Raw genomic sequence first — 25,087 nt, 5'->3', positions numbered from 1 at the left:
CCCTATCGTATAAAGCAATCAGCAGCATGCTGTAAACTAACTAGTTACAGTGCTACAGTTGAAACTTTTGGCAAAGTTGAACTGCATGTATAACAGCACTGTCGTTGCTGCATGAGCAGAGAGCAATGCTGTAAACTATTGAAATTTACTGTATTGCTGCAAAATCTCATACTAGCAGAGAGAGATTCAAGACTGAGCATTGAAGCCCACAAGCAGAGTAATTCACCCAAAATGCTATCAGTCGTATGACAAGTACTTTCAGTTTCTTGGCTTTAAGTCTTGAACAACAAATTGGACTGTAACATCACCCCTTCACTCTGTACTGAATTCGTGCTTCAACTTTTTAATCAACAGACCAACTGCAACCTGGAACTGGCTTTGGGAAGTAGGAAAGACAGACCAACTGCAACCTGGAACTGGCTTTGGGAAGTAGGAAGGGGATCAAAGTTATTAGAAGGCATAGCAATTCATCACCGACCAAGCAAGGGACAGCAGCACACAGGTGTTTCAGAGTAAACTCAGACAAAGGAGAGATCCTTTTTAATTTTTATAGTGTTCCTCTCATAAGGCCAATATGCCATGACAGATACTGCAAGATGCAAAATGCGACATCCAAGACCATGCACAAGTTTGATTCGAGGTATACACGACACATTAGCCTAGTGAAGTACAACTAGAACACTGTGACACGACTCCTCAGGACGCATGCAGTATGAGGACACTTGACACACCAAACTGAAGCCTCACCATGAGCAGCCATCGGAAGGAACACACCAGTCGGAAGGGAACTTGGAAGACGTAGTTCAGTCGACCTCCTCCATCTTGCTCTCCTCGGCGGCTCCCTCGTCAAGCGCAGGCATGTCGGCGTCGTCCTCCGGGGCGGCTTCCTCGTCGATGTTGAGCCCGAGCTTGAGCATCCTGTGGATCCTGGCGGCGAACGTGTTGGGGTCGTCAAGGCTGAACCCCGAGGTGAGCAGCGCCGTCTCGAAGAGCAGCATGACGAGGTCCTTGACGGACTTGTCGTTCCTGTCCGCCTCGGCGCGCTTCCTGAGCTCCTCCATGATGCCGTTGTCCGGGTTGATCTCCATGGTCTTCTTGGACGCCATGTACGCGCTCATGCTGCTGTCGCGCAGCGCCTGCGCCTTCATGATCCGCTCCATGTTCGCCGTCCACCCGTACTCGCCGGTGACGAGGCAGCACGGTGAGTCGACGATGCGGTCGGAGACGACGACCTTCTCGACGCGGTCGCCGAGGATCTCCTTGATCACCTTGCACAGGTCCTCGAACTGCTTCTTGCGCTCCTCGCGGCGCTTCTTGGCCTCCTCGTCGTCTTCGTCGAGCTTGAGGCCCTCCTTGGTGGCCGACACCAGCTTCTTGCCGTCGTACTCCTTGAGCTGGCCGACGGCGTACTCGTCGATGGCGTCCACCATGAAGAGCACCTCGTAGCCCTTCCTCTTGAGGCGCTCGAGGAACGGCGAGTTCTCGACGGCCTTCCTGCTCTCGCCGGTGATGTAGTAGATGTCCTTCTGCCCTTCCTTCATGCGCGTGACGTAGTCCTTGAGTGACGTCATCTCGTCGCCGCTCTTGGTGGAGTGGTAGCGGAGGAGGTCGGCGAGCTTGGCGCGGTTCTGCGAGTCCTCGTGGATGCCCAGCTTGATGTTCTTGGAGAAGGCGTCGTAGAACTTGGCGTAGTCGTCCTTGTTCTCGGCGATCTCGAAGAACATCTCGATGCATTTCTTAACTAGATTCTTGCGGATGACCTTGAGGATCTTGTTCTGCTGCAGCGTCTCGCGGGAGATGTTGAGGGGGAGGTCGTCGGAGTCGACGACGCCCTTGACGAAGGAGAGCCACTCCGGAATGAGCTCCTCGCAATTGTCCATGATGAAGACGCGGCGCACGTAGAGCTTGATGTTGTTGAGCTTCTTGCGGGTGTCGAAGAGGTCGAAGGGCGCGCGGCGGGGCACGAAGAGGATGGCCTTGAACTCCAGCTGGCCCTCCACGGAGAAGTGCTTCACGGCGAGGTGGTCCTCCCAGTCGTTGGTCAGCGACTTGTAGAAGGAGGCGTACTCCTCGCGCGTGATCTCCTCGGGCTTGCGAAGCCAGATGGGCTTCTGCTTGTTGATCTGGACCCACTCGTGGCTCACCTCCTTTACCTTCTTCTTCTTCTTCTCTTTGTTCTTGTCGCCGTCGTCGTCGAGCTCCTCGACGTCGCCCTCCTTCTTGTCATCCTCATCTTCATCGTCGCTGATCTCCTTCTCGGTTGTCCTCTCAGTCCACAGGTAGATGGGGTAGCTGATGAACTCCGAGTGCTTCTTGACGAGGTCCTTGAGGCGGCGCTCCTCGAGGTACTCGAGCTGGTCGTCCTTGAGGAAGAGCGTGATCTTGGTGCCCCGGCCGAGGCGCTCGCCGGCGGTGTCGAGCGTGACGGTGAACGACCCGCCCGCCTGGGACTCCCAGACGTACTGCTCGTCGTCGTTGTGCTTGGTGGTGACGACGACCTTGTCGGCGACGAGGTAGGCGGAGTAGAACCCCACGCCGAACTGGCCGATCATGGAGACGTCGGTGGCCCCGGCCGCCAGCGCCTCCATGAACTCCTTGGTCCCCGAGCGCGCGATGGTGCCGAGGTTGTTGACGAGGTCGGACTTGGTCATGCCCACGCCAGAGTCGATGATGGACAACGTCTTGGAGGCCTTGTCGGGGACCAGGCGGATGAAGAGCTCCGGCTGCGCGTCCAGCTTGCTCTTGTCTGTCAGGCTCTCGAACCGGATCTTGTCAAGCGCCTGCAGTCACCAGGGCATTGTCAGCATAGATACGTGAATGAAACAGAGGAGCAGGAAACAGAGCAATTCAGGAAACAGAGGAGAAAGCAGAGGAGGAAACAGAGCAATGGGACAAGAACAGAAGAGGGAATCAGGAGCGTACATCCGATGCGTTGGAGATGAGCTCCCGCAGGAAGATCTCCTTGTTGGAGTAGAAGGTGTTGATGATGAGGGAGAGCAGCTGGTTGATCTCGGCCTGGAACGCGAAGGTCTCCGTCTCCGGGCCCCCGGCCATGTGCACGTCCGCGGACGCCATTGCCGATCGCTCCGCTCTCCGGTGTGCTCGGGTCGGTTGAGACTTGGAAAATCGAAGGTGTCAGTCGCCGAAATCGAGGTTGTGATGGATGGATTGCCGGTGGGATGGACGAATGCTTGCCCTCTTGTCACGATGGACAGGTGGGACGAACAAGTAGGCTGCTTTATAGGGTGGATTGGGTCGGTGCAGAGGGGGAGAGATGGGGAGGGTTCGCCGGTGTTCCAGGGCCTTCGCAATCGTTCGTGCGCTCCCACCCCACGGCGCGCGGCTTGCTGGGTTTCGTGAGCGCAGGCGTGTCCTCGCGGGGATTCCAGAGCCTTCTTCCCCGCTCGCGGTTGAGCTGGGGCGGTTGCAGCCTTGCAGGTGTCCGGAAGCTTCTGCGGCTATCTGGGCGAGATGGGAAGCAACAACGGCAGCGTTGGGGAACAAATTATTTTGGGCCAGAACCGACACGGAGATAAAGGGGCCAGTTCGCTAGATCGGGCCGAAAACCTGTTCTGGGCTACATAGCAGGCCTATTCCGTTCGGTCCAAAATAGCACCTGACAGGTGGCGCCAAAAGATTATTCACATCCCGGATATGCCCCACGTTTCTATCTATTTCAAAATTGCAAACAATAGAATCCCAGAATAAATATGAGGTTAGAACTCTCGAGAATTCAAAACTAAGCAACCCGAGCACGAAACATGGACAATTGCTTCACAAATTTCAACCACAGGACCATGAATTCAAAAGTTCATATAATTAAGAATCACTTTTACTGAGCCTTTGCTTTCTCTTTTAATGAAACATCATCGTACATCTTTTTTTACACATGAAACTATAGAGGAGTTCCACACAGCACCCTTTTTCATTAAAAAGGGGTGGTTTTTTAGAAAGCGGAGTTAGATAACAAGAAATACAGTGAAATACACAAATAGAGGTTACACTATAAAACAGATTGTAGCCTTGCATATATACTCGCGCGTTTGCAGGTACTGCACATGTTGTTCTTTGAACTTCGGAGTCTAAAGACAGCAATGTGGAACTTTGTGCCTCAAAAATTTTCTACTACGGATCTACCTAAAGAATAGGTTCGATGAATTCAAACATGGCAGCAATGGCAAATCATGGGAACTGAACGCAGCTCAGGTTGGCAGGTTTCTTGTGATGGAACATAGGTTTGAATCCTCAACTCGAGTACTGGTATTTTTCTGGATTTATTTTCAGATTTAACCGGCACTGAACACTATTCTTTCAGTGGTAGGCGACGTGCCCGTCGATAACGAGACGCCAGTAGTGATCGTCAATCTCGAGGATTTGCTGGCTCAATTTTTCGAAGGTGTTCGTAGGGGTAGATTTGTGTACATGTGTTCATAGGAGCGAGTATGCGTATGCGTATGCGAGCGTCTGTATCTGTTTTGTATTCGGAAAAAAAAGGCAAATCATAAATATAATATAAGTGTAATGCCAAAACAAAAAGTAAATACCAGCAGAAGGAGAGTTACTAAAAATTCTTTCCTAATGTCCTGGAACTTTCTGATAATTCTTGGATATTGGCAAGTGCCATTTCACAATTTCCTTGAGCAGCGAATAATTAAATAAACTTTAATGCTAAAATCATATAATAAGAAAATGGATATTGGCAAGTGCCATTTCACAATTTCCTTGAGCAGCGAATAATTAAATAAACTTTAATGCTAAAATCATATAATAAGAAAATTTGGTATGTAGCATCTTAAATGCCCTGATTTTTAATTTTAATTTTCCATCAACTTTGGATCGGTTTTATTTCAGATTGTATCAAATGAAAGAAACAAAAGAAAAGGTTTATAATCATAATAGTTAATTTTCCTTCACTATCTCTCGCTCTTCCTAGGCCGGCCTGCTCAACTCCGTTTGTAGCCCATCTCACTCTTTTGGGCTGTCCGTGAGTGGGCTATGGACTGGCTAATGCAGGATCGGGTAAGCCAGGTAAACTCCAATTTCGTGACCAATGCCTCAAGTATTTTATTTTTGGCAGAGAATTTTGACAAGACAATCCTGGTTCGGGTTTATTTTGATAAACTTTCTCCATCCACCAGTGTAAGACGTATTTTGGATAAGAAAAAAGAAATCAGGTGGCGGAGCTTGGGCGTCGGACTGTACGCGGCCAAGGGCTCGGCTTAGCAAGCGTCGGTCGTGTCCAGGAGGGTGGTGCTGGATGCGATGTTGACCCTGAAACTGGTGATTTTACATGAGCTGCTGCTCCTAACGTTGGCTTTGGATACACTTCGGCCCCGTTTAGATCCTCCATGGATTATGAGAATCTGGATAGTGAATAGTCATTATGAGAATCCGGATTCTGAATAATAATAATCTAATTTGTTTGGATTCTAGCATTATGATTCGGATAGGTTGGTTGATAGGCTCAAATGTCCACAATGCTCTTAGTTTGGATAGGAACATGGTTTGGAACAGGGGTACAATCGTCATTTTCCAACTTATAATCTCCAAGTAGCTAGGTTGGAGAAGATAGTGAGATTATTAGAACCTAGGAAATATTAATCTAACCCAAGAGGACCGATGGTGACCCGTCAGCGATCGGACTCCCCCGGCCACTGCCACTGCACCCATCAACGCTTGGCCACCGCTGGACGCTAACCAGCATGCTGCGCCACCGCAACCGTACCCCGATTGGCTGCCAGAATCCCACGAACACCGCCTCCACTGCGCATCGCCCACCGCCAACGCCCCTGCCACCTACCAAAAACAGCACCAACGCCCAACCTGCCACCTGTAACCTTCCTGGGTCCCTGGTTTGTCCCTTGGCGAGCTCACGGAGCAACTATGGATAAGTCAAGCAAGAGCTCAGCATCAGGCTGGGAGTCACCTTCGAGCACCTCCTCCTCTGTGACTTCTACTCCACAGCTGTCCTAGGTTCTCTTGTCCCCTCCCCCGCCTCTGCTCTTACATTCATCTAGATTACACCGCCTTCTGTTTCCCTGCGTTACAACTTCGATTTCATGTCCAACCTTCTCTCCTACCTACTAATTGCGCCCCTGGCTAGGATTAGGTCGCTAGAAGTGGCACTGTGCGTTTTCCATGCTAGACTCGCGAATCTAAATATGGCAAAGTTTATCCCTGCTCGTGGTACCCTAAGCTTCAATGGTCGAGTTTTCAAACTCCATGAAAGCAAGGAACGTGTATGTCAGCTCGCCGCCACTACTGGAGAACCGACCTTCCATCTAACCCCTTTAGTCCTGGTTAACATTGGACCCGGGACTAAAGTGCCTCTAGTCCTAGGTCAAAAATGTGCCACCGAAGGCCACCGGGGGGGGGGGGGGGGGGGGGGGGGGGGGGGAGGGGGGAGCTTTAGTCCCAGTTGTAAAGATCAACTGGGACTAAAGCCCCCCTAGTCCCAGTTGTAATGGCTAGAAATATCGCACCGACGACTGCACCCTTTTGTCTTGGTTGCAACCGGGACAAAAGACCCTCCCTTGTCCCGGTTGGAAATTCCAACCGAGACAAAACCACAAAAGAGGTGGTATTTTGTCCTTGTTGGAAACTCTCCACCCCTATAAAATTAGCAGACCAAGAGCTCTTCTTCCTCCCCCAGCTCGAGCCACTCCACTCCACCAGAGACACTTTGGCCTCCTCTCCATGGCAAGCAAGCAACCTTAGGGGAGGTATTGCACGAATTTTTTCCCATTTTTGTGGGGATTTCCCTCATCCAAAGTGCTATGAAGGTTAGATACTTCATCCTCTCTTCATTTATTATTATTATGCTTTAGAGAGGGAGAAAAATGAATTTTTTTAGATTGAGGGAGAATGGAGATGATTTTTATTTATACATCTTTTTGAGCTAGAATTTGATGGATAGCTTGCTTGTTATATATGATTCGTATTAGTGAAAACCAAGAAGACCGCGGTCGATGAGGGACTGGATCTGCTCTTGCGTCATTATGCTCTTCATCCACACCGAGGAAGGAGTTGGGGCATTAGGCTGCGCCATTGCTTTGTGACCTTGTGGTTTGGATCTAAAGAACACTAGGGTTTTGTTGCGCATAAAGCAGTGCAGCAGCTTGGGCGGTGGCAGCGCAACAGCTCAGGCGGCGGCACGTACGCGAGAGGACTACGGAATGTGGCGATGAAACCTAGGGTTTGAGAGTGCGGCGGCGGAGTACTCAGTGAAGCTCAAGGTGGTGGCGCTACGAGAGGTTGAAGATAAGGGTGGCAATGGTTCTGCACCCCTCATGCTTTTAAAGGAGACGACGGCGTGAGTTACAGACGGAAAATGCGGGCCTCCTGTTAGCACTACGCAACGTGAAGGGTGAAATATGCGGATCGTTCCGTTAACGCTGTGTACGAATGGCAGATTTTGCGGGATTTTTGTTGCATTTTTTTACGGCACGCCTCCGTGGCCTTGTCACACCCTGTCCTTTGGGCCAGATACCCATTTCTACTCGGCACGCCTCTACAGCTCTACCAGTCCTCACCCTTGGGGGCTGGGCGACCAAATCTACTCAGCGCGCCTCCGCGGCTCTGCCAGCCCTCACCGTTTGCCAGCCTCACCTTCGGGGGCTGGGCACCCAAATCTACTTGGCACACCTTCGCGGCTCTGCTAGCCGTCACTCTCGGGGGCTGGGCGCCCAAATCTACTCGGCATGCCTCCACGGCTCTGCCAACCCTCACCCTCGGGGGCTGGGCACCCCAATATACTTGGCACGCCTCCGCGGCTCTGCCAGCTCTCATCCTCAGGGGCTGGGCACCCCAATATACTTGGCACGCCTCCGCGGCTCTGCCAGCTCTCACCCTCAGGGGTTAGGCACCCCAATCTACTCGGCGCGCCTCCGCGGCTCTGCCAGCCCTCACCCTCGGGCACTAGGCGCCTATTTCTACTCGGCTAATATCTGCAACACCGCTAGTTCACAACCTTAGGGACTAGCATCCCAGCCTCAATGCAGCTCGCCTTTGCGGCCTCATAAAACACAAGAATAGATGCAAAGACATGCTTTCATTCAGCTAAAATCAAATTCCTAGCATTACATATTGCAAAAGACTATGAACATGTAACACCCAGTGTTAATGACAACTTAAGTATGACATTAAGAAGCTAATGGTGAAATTTGGATTAAAGGAAGGTAATTTGAGCTAAAGTCAAATTTGAGCTGAATTCGACCAAATTTGCAATTTGGAGTTTCAAATTTGGATAAATTGACAAAGATATGAAATTGAGACTTGAGAGTATTTAGAACTCAAGAGAGTGAAGCTTGGGGTCTAATTCAAGTCATAAACCTCTATGAAATATAATCGAAGATGGAATCAACGAAGCTACTATGCATCGTCCGAAAACATGCGAATATGAAAATAATATTGAGTACACAACTTTGGAATCAATTTCTGGAGAATTTTTCTTGTAAGCGAGCAATGTTTCTGGACATTAGTGAAATATGGTCTATGGAGAAGGAAAATAAGATATTGTGGGCCAGAGAAAGTGGATGATTCAAATTTATAATGAAGTCCAAAAATGGCAGGTTGAGCTGATTTCAGCCGAGAAGTCGCGAGAAATTTCTAAGTCTGAAAAACTTCATCGATTAGCAATGTTTGGAGCAAATTTTAGAAAAATCCAGTGTAATAGTTATATGGTTTCTTGTGCAAAATGGAATCTTTGTTAGTTGCAGAACAAGGATAGGCAAGGTTCAAGCTGTATGGAAGGAGTTTGAGCAATTTAAATCGTGCTCAAAGTAGGGCAGAAGTCCCTGTTTTGGAACCTGACGAAACTGAATCGTCGAGGTTCAGTTACACGAAATTTTGGCCGAACTTCAAGCTTCAAAATCTCGGTGTTAGGGTGCTCATCTCGGGTAGAGGCCAATCTATAAATTGAAGTGCTTGGATTACTCTACAAGATTGCTTAAGGGATATTTGAGAGATTGGATTTGGATTGGTCGATTTTGAGGCCTGAACATGTCGGTTGGGAGGAGATAAAGGAGAGAAGACGGAGCAGAGAAATAGGGAAGGAGCCGTTCTGCCGCCGGAACTTCTGCCCGCCGGCCAGCGTGACGGCCACATCCACGCCACGCACACCTGCAGCTCGTCGATGTGGCCTCCATGCACGGTGAAAATTTCGCATATCTACCGCTCCCGCCCTCATCCGATTTACCCTGCCGCCATTTTCACCAAGCGAGCAGAGCTCGACCGAGGCGCTATCGCCGGCCGATTCAACCGCGCTGCCGCTCATCTCCGCAATTCCACCCGCCCAAAGCTCCACCAGCTCCTCCTCAACGCCCCACGCCGTTCCGTTTATCAGCTCCCCGCCAAGAAGCTCCACCCGCCGCATCTCCTGTCCGCCGGCCACCACCACCGGTCCCTCCGGTGAGCTCTCCGCGCCGCCCCTTCTCCGCTCTTGTGCTCGGGTCTAGAGGTTTCTTGGGTCGTGTAGAAGCCGTAGGGCGCCTTCGCCGGCCGCTTTGCACCACCGCCAAACCTTGCGCCGGCCGACCAAGGCCATGGCCGCCGCCTCCCATGGAGGGCACGGCTTGGACCACCTCCAGGGGCGCCGCCGTCTCTCATGGGTGCGTCGTGACCTGGGGTTGCTCCCTAGCCCGGCCCCGTCGCCGGCGAGCTGCCTAGCCTACCCGCCGGTGCCTTGCCTTTGGCGCTAGGTAGGGCAAGGCTGGCTACGGGGGCCCGCGCGTCATTGGCTGGGGTAGGGGCGGGCCGGGTGAGAAAAAGGTTTTGCGGAGGAGTGGATAATGTTGAGAGTTTTCAGTTTGCGAATAAATAGCTGAAATGCGTATTTAATTGTTTAATGCACCAAAATTCGTAGAAGTACCTAAAAATAGTGAAATAAATTTTGTTAAGTTTGTTTTAATCTCATTTATACATTAAAGTTGTTAAAACTTAATTTCATACTTAATAATTCCAAAATACATAAAATATGAAATAATGCTTTTCTAATTACAAATTTACCATAATGTATAGTAATTAGAAGTTTAAGATTAGAAAATAATTATGATGCTTTTCAAAAATAAAACAAAAGGCTTACGTATTTAAATAAAAACATAAATATTAGGTATTTATTTAATGCTTTTCTTAAAATATTTAAGTAAATGCTTAAGCTTTATAAATAGATAAAATTCTGAATAATGTTTTGATGTAATTCCAAACAGATGTTAATCTATAGTTCTGCATTTTCTTTTACATTGGAAATTAATTCATATGCTTTTCAAAAATAAAAATAAAAGTCTAAAATGGGATAAATAAAGGAAGTTTAAATCGCTAGGTTGGGTTAATCGTTATGGGTAGAGTTTTGTTGGCTTGCAACTTGATCATGAATTTAAGTTGCCTAAGTTATTGTTGGCTTGCAACTTTATCATGAAGGAAGTTGTATTTTCTTGTGCTTAAAAAGTTGCATCTCAGACTCATGCATGCACTTTATCGTAGACACTGAAGCTCAAGAAGTGGGATTTCTAGAAATTTCTGAAGAACCTTCGGAGTTTGAGGAGGTTGTCGAGTTGGTCCCTTGTGAAGCAAGATCGTCTAAAGACGCTAACTTTTTTGTGGATCAAAGCAAGCCCCGGTGCATTTAAGCCTATCTACTTTTGGAGTTATTATTTCAGGTGTCCAACTATTGGTTATTTTCTTTATGAATGCATTAAGTCTAGGAGTTGATTGAAAACTTACTTTTATGCATAATCCAACCTTGCTATTAAGGACATCTTTGCCACCTATTCCAAATAATTAGTAAGTATCCCATGCTTAGCAAAGCATAGTCACGCTACCTTTATCCTTTCTGAGTACCTATGGTACTCAGCAACCTAAGGTAACATTGTCATACATATGTATATCAAGAAAATGACCTATTTTGGAAGGTAGTGGATGGAAGCTTGGATGGAATCAAGAAAGGAGTCTTGAGTTCCGTAGTTCCATCTACTAGATTAATTTGATTAAGGACCGATCGTTGTTTTAACCAGTGATCAAGTGATATTACTTGGTTACTTACTGCCATATGGGAACCAGCAAGCTCGGTAGGTTAATTGGCTCTCTGATCGGAAATATTTCGTACCTATGCTTGGCATGCAGTGGAAGGGCAGGGGTGTAGCCTGAAACTCACATTGGAGATCAGGCCAGACGTGGGGTCCCATGTGGGGGTGCGTCCCTAGGTTCGAGTTGTCATATTTCCGATCTTTGGGTACAGTTAATCGAAAGGTTGTTATGTGCAACCCAGACAGTTGTACATAGCTAGTGGTCGGGTATCTCCTGCAGGATATAAATCGGTCCAGATCGCCACAATTCTTGGATATGAATGCACTTGATCATTGTTTGAGCATCGTAGTGTAACAAAGAGAAGAGAACCATTTGCTTTGAATAAATATGTTGTATGACTTAGTTCCATCTGGTTGCTAAAATATTTTCATTGTCTAGACTGGTCAGGTAACGAACTCAATCTAAAATAAAAGATAAAACTAAGGTTTCACTTATAGTAAGCTCTTTCTCCAAAATGTGAGTCAGCCAATACACCATAAAGCTATCATACAGTATACAAAAAGTATTTATATTGGTTAGACGGATCAGACTTGCTGAGTACTTCGTACTCAGGGGATCCTTTGTTGTTGTTTTCAGAAACCCAGCAGGGACCCACCAAGGGGGAAGCTCCAAAGAACTAGGGTATCTTATGAGTCTCATGATACCCCAGAATAAACTTAGAGGTTTAATTACTTGCCCCGGACTGGTTTATATTTTAAACTCTTAGTAATGGTTTAACTTGCACTACTAAGTTTCTTTCAATCTATGGTTTGTAATAAATCGTACCTTTATTATGTATGTGAAATGTAATGTTTGTTGATGCTATCCCATCATGGAAGCAATCCTGATGTATGGCTCTGGAACACTCCGTGGAGGTTTTCAAGGAGTTCTGTGAACAGAACCCTTGACGGACTACCGGACTTACACTATTTTAAGTGCGTTTTGGGTAATTGCTGTTCTGACAGCAATTCGGCGCACTTAAGCCAGTTTAAGTTGGGCGGTTCCGCCACAGGACAGCTCCAGGATAGATGACATCCCAGGATAAGAAGCTACAACGCAGAAAAAGAAAAAAGCACAATACAAGAAAGCTATGTTTCAAGCTTCCTTGCGGTGTCCTGGATAATGTTGGGAGGGTTCACGATATAGCCTCCTCACAAGGATTCTTCTAGCATCATTACCTCCCGACTCGATTGTAGAGACTGCGAAGGGAAGGAGCACCTGGGCATTCTTCATGAGAATTCTTCTAGCATCAGGATTATTGGTGGACGCTACTCGTATAAAAAACTACAAGTTTCAAGCCTACAACCACTATAACTTGAGCCATGACTCTCCAAGATGAAGAGCGGGTCTATTTATAGCCATGAATCTCCAACATGTGAGGATACACGACAAAGCCCCTCCATACCACCGTGACTCCACAATGCTAACGTGGTAGCTGGCCTTATCTTGAAGTACTTATGGATAGTACTCCCATGCAGCTGCTCTAACGGAACAGTATCCTCATGCAGCTGCTCTGACAAAGCAACACCCTCGTGAACAAGGACTCTTTGTTTCCTACCTATCATTGCTTCAACCTTTATCTCTAGAGATTTGGGCACGGTTTTTGGTCGGTAGGCTTCCATTGTTGTGCCTGTCTCCGTGCTTGGGCATTGAGAACTGCTTTAAAGAGACAACTTCTTTTTTCTTAACCATTGGACCAATTATTCTAATCGCTTCAATGCTCGGGGGCAACTCCTATGGAGAGAAACATTAAATAATAATAAAGGTAAATGGTAATTTTTGAAGAGGTATAGAAAAATATTCAGAAACAGGATAACTTCCCAAATAAACCTTGAGCAATCCTGGAATGACCCCACCTTTCTTTATGACGTCTAAGTTGTAAAACCTTAAATGTGTACGCAACCACCTCTCACATTTAGTTAGGTTCATCTTCAAATTTTATTTCATTAACCAAACAAAAAGCTATGAAGCTACAAATTCAACAGCAACTTAACTTTGTCATTGATAAGCTACTGCATAAATTTGAGATCCATTGGAGGTGCATAAAAATAAATAAAATTGTTTTAGTACCCTAAGGTAGCATGCACTTAACTATTTTTAAAACACAAATCATAATGAATCTGGGTAGGAAATTTTAATAGTGAGTTATATGGGTGATACGGATCCTTTTGTAAATTTCTCATAATTTTTTTAGTGAAGGATATCTATTTCACATATATTACTCTTATTTATCTTTTTCTATAAAGGAAAGTGGGTTTTACTTACTTTCAGACAAGGTTTCATATTTTTATTGTGAACTATACTTTATCATTGGATTACTTCATGTGGTTTCATGTTTTTCTCCTCTCTGGATTAAATATTGTACAAAAGATAACTTTTATCCTTAGGTTGCAATTATAAAACTAAAGCACAGACATAAACATCAGTACTAGGCTCCAACTCATTTTTTCAAGCTTCTATTCTCTGAGACAGGCACTTGAGAGTTGGATTTACCCTTTTAGCATTTTTTTGTGATTTACTATGATTTAAAAGGGCTAAACTACAAATAAATCATACAACATTAATTCTAACAGTGACATGTTCCAAAGTTATTTTTATAAGAAACTACACATCACACTGAGTCTAGAAAAAAATGATTTGGCATTTTGATGATTTTTCTACGATTTTTGGTGTATTTACATATTAAACTATCAATCTGCCAGATTAAAACAATTAAACGAAACAACTTTGCAAACAGGCCCTCCTAAGTTTTCAACAATCACAACTAAGCCCTTAGGATTTTACAAGCAAGCCCTCACGAAGCTTTTCCAATCATGACCGTGCCCATGGGCGCTTATGGCGGCGGGCTGGCCGCGATTCCAGCGAGGCGTCGACGGTTTCAGGGTGGGAAGTGACCAGGAGACTTGCGTGCTCACCTTGAGGCGGTTTGGTGCGGTTGGGGCGGCGGAGAGGCTCGATGGGGGCGAAACGGCGCGCGGCCAGAGCTTGCGGCGGCGCCGGGGGTTCTTCCTATGTTCCGACAATGGCGGAGCTTGGCGGCAGCAATGGACAACAGCTCGAGCTGCGCGAGGTGTTGGCGGAGTGAGTGGTGGCAACGGCGAAGGGCGGGGAGCTGTGGAGGGGTGCTCTCCGCGGCGAGGTGGTGCGGTGGCAGGCACAAGCAAGGCATGGCGTGCGGTGAGGTGTGTCGAGCGGGGAAGGGGAGTCTGGCGGTGTGCTGCTCCTTTTTATAGGGCTAGGGCGACGCGGGCGAGCAAGGGGGGGCTCTGGCACTGCTGAGTGGGGCCAGTTCATGAGTGGGGAGCTGCGGCGGCTAGGCGCCATTGGTGCAGAGGGGCGCGAGCTCCCTGGTGCTATCTTGCGGCCATTGGGCCAGGGCAACCTCGACGTGAGAAGCGGCTTTGCCACGGTGCTGGACTGGTGAGGCCGAGGAAGAGTCATCCCATCGGGCGCTAGTGTTAGGTGAAGGCGGCGGCGGCCTGCGCCTGGCACGTCGTGGGGCGCGCGCGCTGCAGGTCAGCAGGCAGGGCGTGCCCTCGGGCGAGGCGAGGTGAGCAGAGGGTTGTGGAGGGCACGGGAAGATACCGTGGCGCGCGACTGGTCAGCGCACGGGCGTGGCTTGGGCGACGGTGCGGCACCAGTGAGCGGGAGCCACGCGGTGAGCGGCGAGCGTAGCATGTGCGCACTCGCTCTAGCGCGAGCAGGGGCACGAGGGATTCGTGGGTCAGAGTGAAGGGCCGGTCTTTGGGACCATTTTACTTCGGATTTTTGAATGGCACGTGAAAATTTACCTTTCTAGGACTTGTAAAGCTAACATCCAGGTTCAAAAGTTACAAAGGGTGTTTGGTCTAAAACGATTTGGTTTTGAACTTAGAAAGCTCCAAACTTTTCTAGAACGGGCAAAAATTCAGACTTAGCGAAAAATCAAATTTGGCAAAGTTGACCGTTTTAGCTCAGTTTGACTTCATTTTTGAAAAGCTTTTGTGCATATTTTTGCCTAACTCCAATAATCAAAGTTGTTAAGGGATTGTAGAACTAAAACTTTCTTATAAGGTTTGACTTGAGCTTATATTACAAATTTGGAGAAAAAGGCTCCAATGTTGGGACTTTTCCTGTTTTGCTTACTTTGCCACTGATTTGGATTTTTTGAGTTTTTGAATATCTTCTGCTCAATTTCAAACAAAATGCTAATAATTAAAGTTGTTACAAATGATGAGTTTAAGAACTCTTAGTTGGACAAAATTTCAGGTTCTTATATAAAAATTTAAATTATATCTTAATCACTTTTTAAGCTCTTAGGGGCCAAAGTTGACCTTTGACCCGGTTAATTTGCTGCTAAAAGCTTCACTTAGGCTTAAATAAGGTTTAGTTAACCTAGAGTTGTTGCACGCATGTTATACCAAGAGTGGAGGGTGGGTGGGAAAATGAAGGAAAAAGTGTTTTGAGCCGTGTGAATCTTAAGTCTACAAGCCCATGTTATTCCAAAAGTAGAGGATGGACTCGGAGGAGGAAGAGGAAAGTGCTTTGGCCCATAGTATACTATCACACATAATTAGATCATTCATTAGAGTAAAGGATGTTCATGCATGTCTAATTTATTAAAATGAATCAAATAAATAAATAAGATGTAGTTACTATGTGCATGTGTTTTTAAGATGATATTTAACTTGAAATAATTAATTTTGCATCTTCCAACCAAGAAATTACTTATGTGTTTACTTTTACATACAACTTATTTACAATTTATTTTTGGGATAAAAATATGATTGCGTATCCATGGGTTCTCATGTGAAATTTTAAATAGACCTACATTTACAAAAATTTGGGAACCAGTCTAGAAATTCATTAACAAAATAACCATAGAATGAAATCATAATTTGAAAGTTGTTTCAATTACTATTGCCTTAAGCCAGTCTAGATTGCTCAAGAAAACTTCATATTTGCCTCTCTCTTCTTGTCTTCCACCCCTTATATGGTACATAGACACACGCATGCCCGTGAAACACGAGGCATGCATGTAGTGCATCCGACCACCACCGGCATGTTGTCACCTCAGCACCGCCCATGCCACTACGTGACACACCCATCTCGGCTACTCCTTTACCCATGCCGGTCATCAGTCATTGGATGCACCAGATGTGCATACCGTGCATAGACACACGCATGCCCGTGGAACACGGGGCATGCATGTTCTGCAGCCGACCACCACCGGCATGTTGTCACCTTAGCACCGCCCACGCCACTACGCGACACATCCAGCTCGGCTACTTCTTTACCCATGCCAGTCATCAGTCATTGCACTCACCACCGTGAGAGCTGCATGCGGGACCATATTTGTTGTGATTCAAGAAGGAAATTTGACTCTACTAGTCCTTTGCCCGTGCTGAGCCCCCGGTCACCCCATGCACCATAGTGACAACCCACGCGGTTCCATGGTTGTTGTTATTAAAGACGGATGGTTGAGCTGCTGGCTACTACTCCCTCCTACTACCTATAAATTGTGACACTGAGGAACTCCTTTTCCATCGCAAAGCTCACATAGCTCCACTACCTTTTCTTTCAGCCTCAACCCTGCAATTTCTTCCTCCCTCTATTTTCGTATAGAACTTTGGTCACAAGGATGGTCCCCATGTCTGCCCACGTTCTTAGTGAGGTAAACAAACCATTGAACATCACAAAGAAAATCTTACCTTCCCCACTCTTGCAAAAAAATTTACCCCTCCTTTTGTTTGGCAGATGGTTGGAGAAGCATGGATCACCGGTAACTGCTCGAACAAAGAAGGTTTCCCCAAACTACTATACACCGCAATGGTCAGGCTTGGTATTTGCGACCAACCGGAATATGTAGGAAGAGAGTATGAGGAGTATGGCACTGAGCGATGCGAAGTGACCATCTATATCGCAGCAAGTAAGGACTTCCCTGACGTAAAGCCATGGGCAGTGACCACCACAGGGTTCCGATTGGAGGATACCTACCAAGCTGTCGCTCGAAAGGCTTTGAGGTACCTGTACGTACCAGATATATGAGAAGCCCATCTGCCGTACCCTATGCGGTTCTTTCCACCTTTGGTAAGGAATCGCCCAGTGTGGATGGCCTGAATGAGGACACGGGAAGGCTGTGAATTACAAGAAGATAATCCAACTGTTGTTCTCATGGCAAGATACTTGCTCAACTTAGATGACCAATATGACAAGCAAGCAAGCAAGCTGTGGAAGTGCATCCACAGGGCGGAGGAAGCTGAGAAGTAGATCAGGAAACTACTCGTGCAACTTGCTGAGGCTAAGGCCCAAGCAAGTGCATCCTAAAGCGGTACTGCAATTGAAACCTTCATGCAAGCGGAGGACCGCCATGCACAGGAGCTAAAGGATGCCTACCTTGTTGGTAGGGGGAAAAGAAGGGCCCTCACTTTAGAGGTGAAAGAGTTCCCGATATACTAGATGGAATCCCAATTCTAGCCATGGAGAATGGGAAGAGGAAGTTTGTTGAGACCCTGTCGGCACCTCCACCTACAGAAGTCTGTGAGGGAATGAACTTCTGATCTAGAGCCTACCAAGGGAGAAGAACTTCTCCCTCTAAGTCATCCACCGCCAAAAGACAATGCTGGACTTCCTCTGATCCAATTAGAAGATCCTTCATCGTCGGAGGAATGATCCAAACATAAACGCAAACCTCTCAGGCAATGAAGCTACCTCGGTCAGAAGATAGAAGCCTAGAAGTTGTTTTAGCTATCTTCCTTTACGCCTAAGGCAAGTGATGACTACTTTGCTTTTGTAATCCATCGTGTAAAAGAGATGTGCCCCTATTGTATTGTGCTCTCTTTCTGCCAGATAGAAGTTTAGAAGTAGTTTTAGCTAGCTCCTTTTACATTAAAGGGAAGTGAAGATTATTTCACTTGTGTAGGTCCCGGCGTAAAGGAGATGTGCCCGTATTTTAGTGTTTGCTCTTTCCTCCTATAATGTAACGTCATGTCCCTACCCCAACCCAATCAAAATTTGTTGTGATAGTCAAAATGTGCTTTATATATTACGTTGGTTAGACACAGTCCATGACCTGTGAACTGACACAATGAGAGAGACACATTTATTGCATCCAATTTACTTAGAAACTTTATATAATTTTTAAGGTATTGTGCTATGCCAATCGGTCACCCGTAGCGAAGCGCGGGCACAATGACTAGTTCGAAGGAGAAGGCGCCGACCCACGCCTGGATGTGTGTACGCGCGCACCCTATTTAGTCACGCTGGTTTGCGTCCAGACTAATCGACTATCACATGGCTCTTCTCGAGATCCACAGAGGCAATGGTTTTTTTTAAGAAAAAAACATCTGTTATTAGGTTGCTGATTGACAGGTGTCCTCCACCACCAACCCCGATGACATTAAAGCCTGTTTCAAGGACGGCAATCACAGGAATGGTGGACGCTGCACCCTGCAATAATGGGCTTCAAGTTCAAGCGTAAGGGCGTTGTGGCGTGCTTCTGCATCCTCTTTATCCTAATCTTCATCTCCGTCCTCCTCTACATCCTCCAACAACTAGGTCCCGACGTCTGCTCGAAGCTGCTCAAGTACAGCAAGCTGAGAGTGAAGTGGATCCACGACACCTTCAGATTGGAGTTGGATACACTCCAAACCTATGACATAGTCATGGAGTCTGGTTTGTCATCAGAGGGTAGTGGTGTTGACCGGCGCAAGCTTGCCGGCATGCCCAACTCCCGAGGACTGCTGCGTATCCCGCACAAGGTGTACCTCAGCGGCTATTGGCCCGTTGGCAAGGAGGTTTTGGTCAGTGAGTCGTCCTTTGCCATCTCCTTTACCATGAGCTTGTACAAGCCGTCATGGAAGGGAACGATCAAATTACAGAATAGTACAGGTCTAGCCTTCCTCGTCCTGCCGCCTTACCAGAGAGCACACGGCAACTTGACAAAGCAACTGGGGCTCGGAGCAGACGGCTCCCTCAAGCTCACCAACTCCACAGCCAGGACAACTAATTTCCTCGGAGGCGGACATGTGTCGGTCGAGATCGGAAGGCTACCTGATGGGTCGTCGATCTCGCCTTATGATCCTAGTGATCGCCTTCTTGTTGTCCATGTTTCTAACATCGAGCCTGCTCCTGCGGTGGCAAGGTACACTTTGTGGATTGAGTACACTCGTCTTGGGCAATGCTTAACAGTCTACGTCGCCCCTGGTGAAGGCAAAGAAAGACCGGATCACGCCGTCGCCATCAAGAAGAACATCAGCTACAGCGGTGGAATGTACTGGGATGCCAGTTTCGGCTTGTATTCCTCAGCGGGGCAACTCATGCAAGTCCATACCTGGAGCACCGAGGTGGAGGGCGCCCCCTATCTCATGAAGTACATTATGGATAATTATTCGAAACTTGCAGCAATATTTGCGGCATTGCTTTTAGCACTAGCTGCAACCGTAGCTGCGGCTGCCATTTCGGGTGTGGCATGGTACTTCAGGACCAAGCGGAGGAGGTGGAAGAAGGAGCAGGACAAGCTTGCCAAGATCATGCAAAGCCTCCCCGGGGTGCCGACTCAGGTCGATTTCGCCGACATCAGGAAGGCCACCGGCAACTTCGACGAGACGATGAAGCTGGGGAAAGGCGGCTTCAGCTCCGTGTACAGGTGCCGGCTTCCCCCGGATGCTCGTGGGAGGAGCAGCTCGACGGAGGTTGCCGTCAAGAAGTTCACGCGCGGGGTCGAGGAACAGCGCTACGAGGACTTCCTCGCCGAGGTCAGCATCATCAACCGTCTGCGCCACAAGAACGTCGTCCCACTCGTCGGTAAGTGCCTACTTACTCGCGCGATTTGCGCATCTAGTTTTCAATGTATCTTTTGTGGCACTCGTATAATTCACGTGAAGTAGGATATATTGAGATTGAAGTTGTTTGCTAGGAACGGTGCTTCTGAAAAGAAATGAAAAATAAAGTATAGCTATAAGGGCTGCTCCAACAACACCACCTTAGCTATCTATAACATGTCCATGCAATGTCACATTTTTTCCTACATGGACATGAGTGGATGCGGGGAGGGCTAGTTATTAGTTAGTAGCCAGTCTATAACATATAGCAAAGGTCTCTAATACTCTACTACAAGTGCCTGGTCCAAATAAAATTTTCGCCAATGGTAAGGTTAGTCTACCGAAAGGATTGCCTATATACTAAGGTATCTTTTTAGATGACATTAACACTTATTAGAGGCAGTAATTGACTATATTGTTAAAGGTGCATCAAGTGTGAAGTCTTTATTATTGCTCGCTTAACTAGGTCAGCTTGTGTGAAGTTGCCGGTGGGGATGTACTCATGCGCTTAGGGCTTATTCGGTTTGAAGGGGATTTGAAAAGAATTGGGAGGGTTTAAATCCCATACGAGTCAAAATGCCCCTCGGTGCCCTCCAATCCCCCTCTATGCGCGTTGAAGAGGATTAACCGAACAAGACATGAAAACTAAACAAAACACTCACGTCTAATTGTCATAGCTTGCTACTATTTCATAATATATGCATCTTTGTAATTAGTGCTAAATATTCATAGCTTGCTACAACCTATAACAAATTAAACCAGTGGCAGACTACTTTTTGCACATGGGAAGGCTCCATACGTTCTTCAAAACTTAGACAACACGTGATCACAGCAGTAGCAAATTATAAAACAGAGGACCAATATAAAATGTTGCGCAAAAGAGAATCTATACGTGTAGACTGGTCTCTGCTGGCAGCACTCGTAAGTGACTGGTTCAAAAGAACATGTGGACGCTATATGATCTCGCCATGCTTTACTATTATTCTGCAATGCAAAAACAAAAGTGATTTGGTCAAAAGGTGGAGTCTTTTCTAAGAAAACTTCATCAAACCGTACTTTGAGCTATGTCTGTCCTCATCACCCGGCTTGCATGGGGAATATATAAAAGTGTGGCCAGAGTCGGTAGGTTATACTCGTGGTCCAACCTCACTATTTTTCCACCGCTCTTACACAAGCTAGTAATTTACTAAAAAGAATAATTATTGTTGAATATTTAAAAATAAACGTGGGACTTGTAGCTAACTAAATTTGCATATTATATCTCTCTCTCTCTCTCATATTTCATCGTATTCTATAAAATATAATTATAGATATTTTGTTATTCTGGTTGTGATCAACATTGTTATTACCAATTATTTTCTACATTTTGTTATACCTATTTTTTTTCTTTTGCTTCGCACCTCCATGTGTGTTTATTTAAAGCTTTAGTTTGAGCCTCTTATTTGATATGGAAATAGATATGCATGCATTGTGATAAAGAATTGTTTCACCTCGGAGTCAAAAGATGCCAATATGGTTGTATCCAAGCATGTGATGTCCTCATCACATTGTTGCACGCGTCATGCATGTATATAGACTCAAGTTAGAAGGAATGAAGCTGGGCAAGGATAAAAATGGAATGATTGAAATAAGGACTAGAGTAATGTGAATTAAAGCCTTTAGTTCCTAACCATCTTTAATACTGGTTGTGCAACCAGCAACCGGTATTGCTACTTCGGTACTAAAAAGGAACTTTTAGTACCGGGTCAAATAATCGGTACCAAAGGGGTATGAAAAAATAAAAAAAAAATAACATCCTGCCACGCCCTCCCCAGCCTCCGCCCAGCCTCCGACTCCCACCCTCCCCGGCCCCTGCCCTGCCGCCGGCCCCTGTCGCCCCCGCCTCCTAGGCCCCAACCGCACCCGCCTCCCCAGCCCCCGCCCTGCCGCCGCCCTCGCCGCCGCTCCTGCCACCCGCCGCCACTCCCGCCTCACCTCACCCCGCCACTGCTCCTCACTGCCGGTGAGGGGCGAGCGGAGGGTGGGAGGGGAGGCAGAGGAGAAGAGGAAGGAGTGATGAGAGAGAGAGAGGAGAGAGAGAGAGAGAGAGAGAGAGATAGAGGAGCAGGGGAGGCAGATGGATAACAAGAAGCGGTCGGGAGCGGGTAGCAGGGGTGATGGATAAGGTGGCGGATGGGAGCTCTTTAGTACCAGGTGGGGTCACCCATTAGTACCAGATGAAGGCTCCACCCAGTACTAATGTGCCTTAGGGCCTTCTCTATCGGGTAAAGGCTCCACTAATGGGTGACCTTTAGTACGGTTGGAGCTCCCAACCGGTACTAAAGGAGGTCACGGGAGACTCCTAAGGTACTATCTGTTAGATCCGATATTAATGGGACCATTAGTACCGGGTCAAAAACCAACTGGTACTAAGGGTTAGGACGAATGCTCAGTTTTTCAGTAGTGGTATCTTTCCAAATTTACCTATGAACCTCTGTTCCAACTATAGTCAAACTCGCATAGTCACAAAAGACATACTGAGCTTAGGAACGACGGAAGGAAAGCTTAGAAGAAAAACACGACAAGGATATGCAAACAGAGCAAGAATAATCTGAAATACAAGTCCACTGATCAAACTGGATGGTCCCAAAACAATCCAGAGGTTGATTCATTGTTTGGATAGCTAAAGATTCAAGATATCTAGATCAGACAATGCAAAGGTCTTTTCTCTTGGCTAGGAACATTTCTATAGGAACTCTTGAATCCAAATGGCCTGAACTAAGTCCGGATAATCCGGAAAATCAGCACATTCCAAGCAGGTTTGAGTAAAAACCAATCAAATGACGACCCGCCCCGCCCCCCCCCCCCTCCAAATTTTTTTTTGTGGGTACCACTGATGAGGAGGGAGGCGACTCGTGAGTATGCTCAGAGACGGTAGCGTCCCCAGGGTGGCATCACAACACCGAGAGGTCCCCGGGCGACCTTAGAAACCGTCAGTTTGTCGGTTCCATCGCAGATGGCATGGTAACTAGTGGTGACCTTGAGGTGGGAGGCCTGTAGATGCAGAATGGGGCATCCACTGGTGCTCGCCGATATGTCAGCATAGTTGATGATGGGCAGGCAACTCCCTTCCATGGTACGGGGAGGGCAGTTTTGATGGTGCTGGCCGGAGAGGTTTGGTTCCCAGTGCTTCCCCGTTGTGCTCCTGGTGTGTTGGTTGCATGGTGAGTAGAGAGTCCCTGTCTTCTTAATATTTCTATGCACGAAAGAAAAACTAAACATAACATAGTAATCCTTGTGCGAATTGAATTGTTCGATTTCTCAAAAATTTCTGCAATATTCGAAACATCGCTTTGAATTGTACTGTTGCCATATATATTTACTAGTATTACCAATGCATAGTAGTGTAGCTTATGTAATTATATTGTATTTTGTCCCCTAAAATTATAAAAAAAATTTAAAAATCATATAATAATGCTTGCAACATCAGACAACGACATCTGCAATATAATTTTTTTTACAGATTTTCTCAAAAATGTGTCGATAGATAAGTAGCAAATCTCTAATAAATTTGATTTCTCAATCTCATGCATTAAGCGCGTCCAATTTCAGGCTGGTCATACAACAAGGGGGAGCCTCTACTTATCTACGAGTACATGAACAACGGCAGCCTTGATCAACATCTGTTCAGGAGAGGTGGCAACGGGGAACAGCAGGAACAACAGGAAGACACACCTATTCGGCAATGGGAGACTCGTTACAGCATCGCGAGAGACATAGCCACCGGTCTGCACTACGTTCATCACGAGCATGAGCCAATGGTGCTGCACCGCGACATCAAGGCGAGCAACATTATGCTCGACTCCAACTTCCGCGCCCGTCTCGGTGACTTTGGCATCGCCTGCACGGTAGCTGCTGACAGGAGCTCCGTCACCGGCGTCGCCGGCACCTGGGGTTACATAGCGCCGGACTACGCGATGAGCAACAGGGCCACACGCCAGACTGACATCTATGCATTTGGTGTTCTGGTCCTGGAGGTGGTTACGGGCAAGAAGAACAGGGACGTGCCACCTGACGACGGCCACATTTCCGATTGGGTCTGGCGTCTCCATGGCAAGGGAAGGCTGCTGGATGCTGTGGACGATCACCAGCAGGCCGTCGTTCTAGATGAGGCTGAGCGTCTACTGCTCCTTGGCTTGGCGTGCACCAACCCCGATCCGACCAACCGTCCGAGCATGGCGGCGGCGGTGCAGGTCATCAGTAAGTTGTCGCCGCCGCCGGACGTGCCTTTCGAGAGGCCAGCGTTCGTGTGGCCACCCAAAGAGTGGTGTTCACTGGACTCTGATTATTGCACAACACAGAGCAATCTGGGGGGGATCTCGACCAGCACGGTCGAGCTGGTGCAGATCATGCAGGACCAGCCGCCCATGGAGACACAGAGCAGCAGCACAAGGTTCTTCAGCGTGTGACTCCCCGTTGGCACAGGATCGCTATATATCTTTTTCTTTGGTTCAACTGAGTACCTAGTTATCTTGGTCATCCAGAAGTTAATTCTGGTTTGGACTATGGACCTCCACATATATCTGTTAATTGTTGTATACGAAATTTCGTGCATTTGCTGCTTTCTTGGCGGTCACGAGTCATGAATCTTTACTTTTTCTTTGTTTTGTACTATACCTTCTTCACGTGCATGATCCATCGTGAAGCTGTCGACTAATTCCATCAATCCCCTAAGAAATACGTGAATTTTGTCACGTTTTCAGGGCTGTCTATAGGGCACTTAGTATTTCTCGAGCCCCTAACACCCGATTTTGTATCCGTAGGGATTTTTGTGTCCGTAGGATATAGATCGAAGGCCAAGAGTCTTTCTTCAACCTCCTACTCCGTTCCTCCAACCTTGTTCCTCCGCTGTCACCCAGACCAGCTGCCTCCACCACTCCACCACCCAAACGAGCCGCAGCCCTGCCCGCAGCAGCCACCTCCCCTCTTGTCCCAACACCATCACCCCCGCGGCCCGCCTTGCACCACCGCCATGTCACCATCATCGCCCCTCCACTACTTGGCCCAACAGGCCTTAGAGTTGAGACGCTACTCGACAACGTCATAGCCGACATCCTCCGTCGTTTGCTGGTAGGAAGTCTCGCCATGGCCCGGTGCGTCTAGCAGTGGGGATCGGAGTTGAGACGTTACCCGACGATGCTAGCGCTACGCTATTTTCTGGAAGGGAGCAATTTGTGTACAACGGA

At 47.4% G+C, this 25,087-nt stretch overlaps 2 protein-coding genes across 2 annotated transcripts; one reads left to right on the top strand and one right to left on the bottom strand.

Moving 5' to 3' along the window:
- Positions 1-518: 518 nt before the first annotated feature.
- Positions 519-3,390, bottom strand: LOC117862770 (heat shock protein 82). The gene is made up of 2 exons (XM_034746285.2): positions 2,923-3,390; positions 519-2,780 (listed from the first exon to the last, which is right to left on the bottom strand). Exons 1-2 carry the CDS (start codon positions 3,073-3,075, stop codon positions 804-806), a joined length of 2,130 nt encoding a protein of 709 aa, XP_034602176.1. The 5' UTR covers positions 3,076-3,390; the 3' UTR covers positions 519-803.
- Positions 3,391-18,252: 14,862 nt separating this feature from the next.
- LOC117863223 (probable L-type lectin-domain containing receptor kinase VII.2) lies at positions 18,253-24,589 on the top strand. Its single transcript, XM_034746841.2, has 2 exons — positions 18,253-19,845; positions 23,454-24,589. Exons 1-2 carry the CDS (start codon positions 18,498-18,500, stop codon positions 24,308-24,310), a joined length of 2,205 nt encoding a protein of 734 aa, XP_034602732.1. The 5' UTR covers positions 18,253-18,497; the 3' UTR covers positions 24,311-24,589.
- Positions 24,590-25,087: the final 498 nt, after the last annotated feature.

This window comes from Setaria viridis, chromosome 7, assembly GCF_005286985.2.
Source record: "Setaria viridis chromosome 7, Setaria_viridis_v4.0, whole genome shotgun sequence".
NCBI classification, from domain to species: Eukaryota; Viridiplantae; Streptophyta; class Magnoliopsida; order Poales; family Poaceae; genus Setaria; species Setaria viridis.
This window is presented reverse-complemented; position numbering and strand designations above follow the sequence as displayed.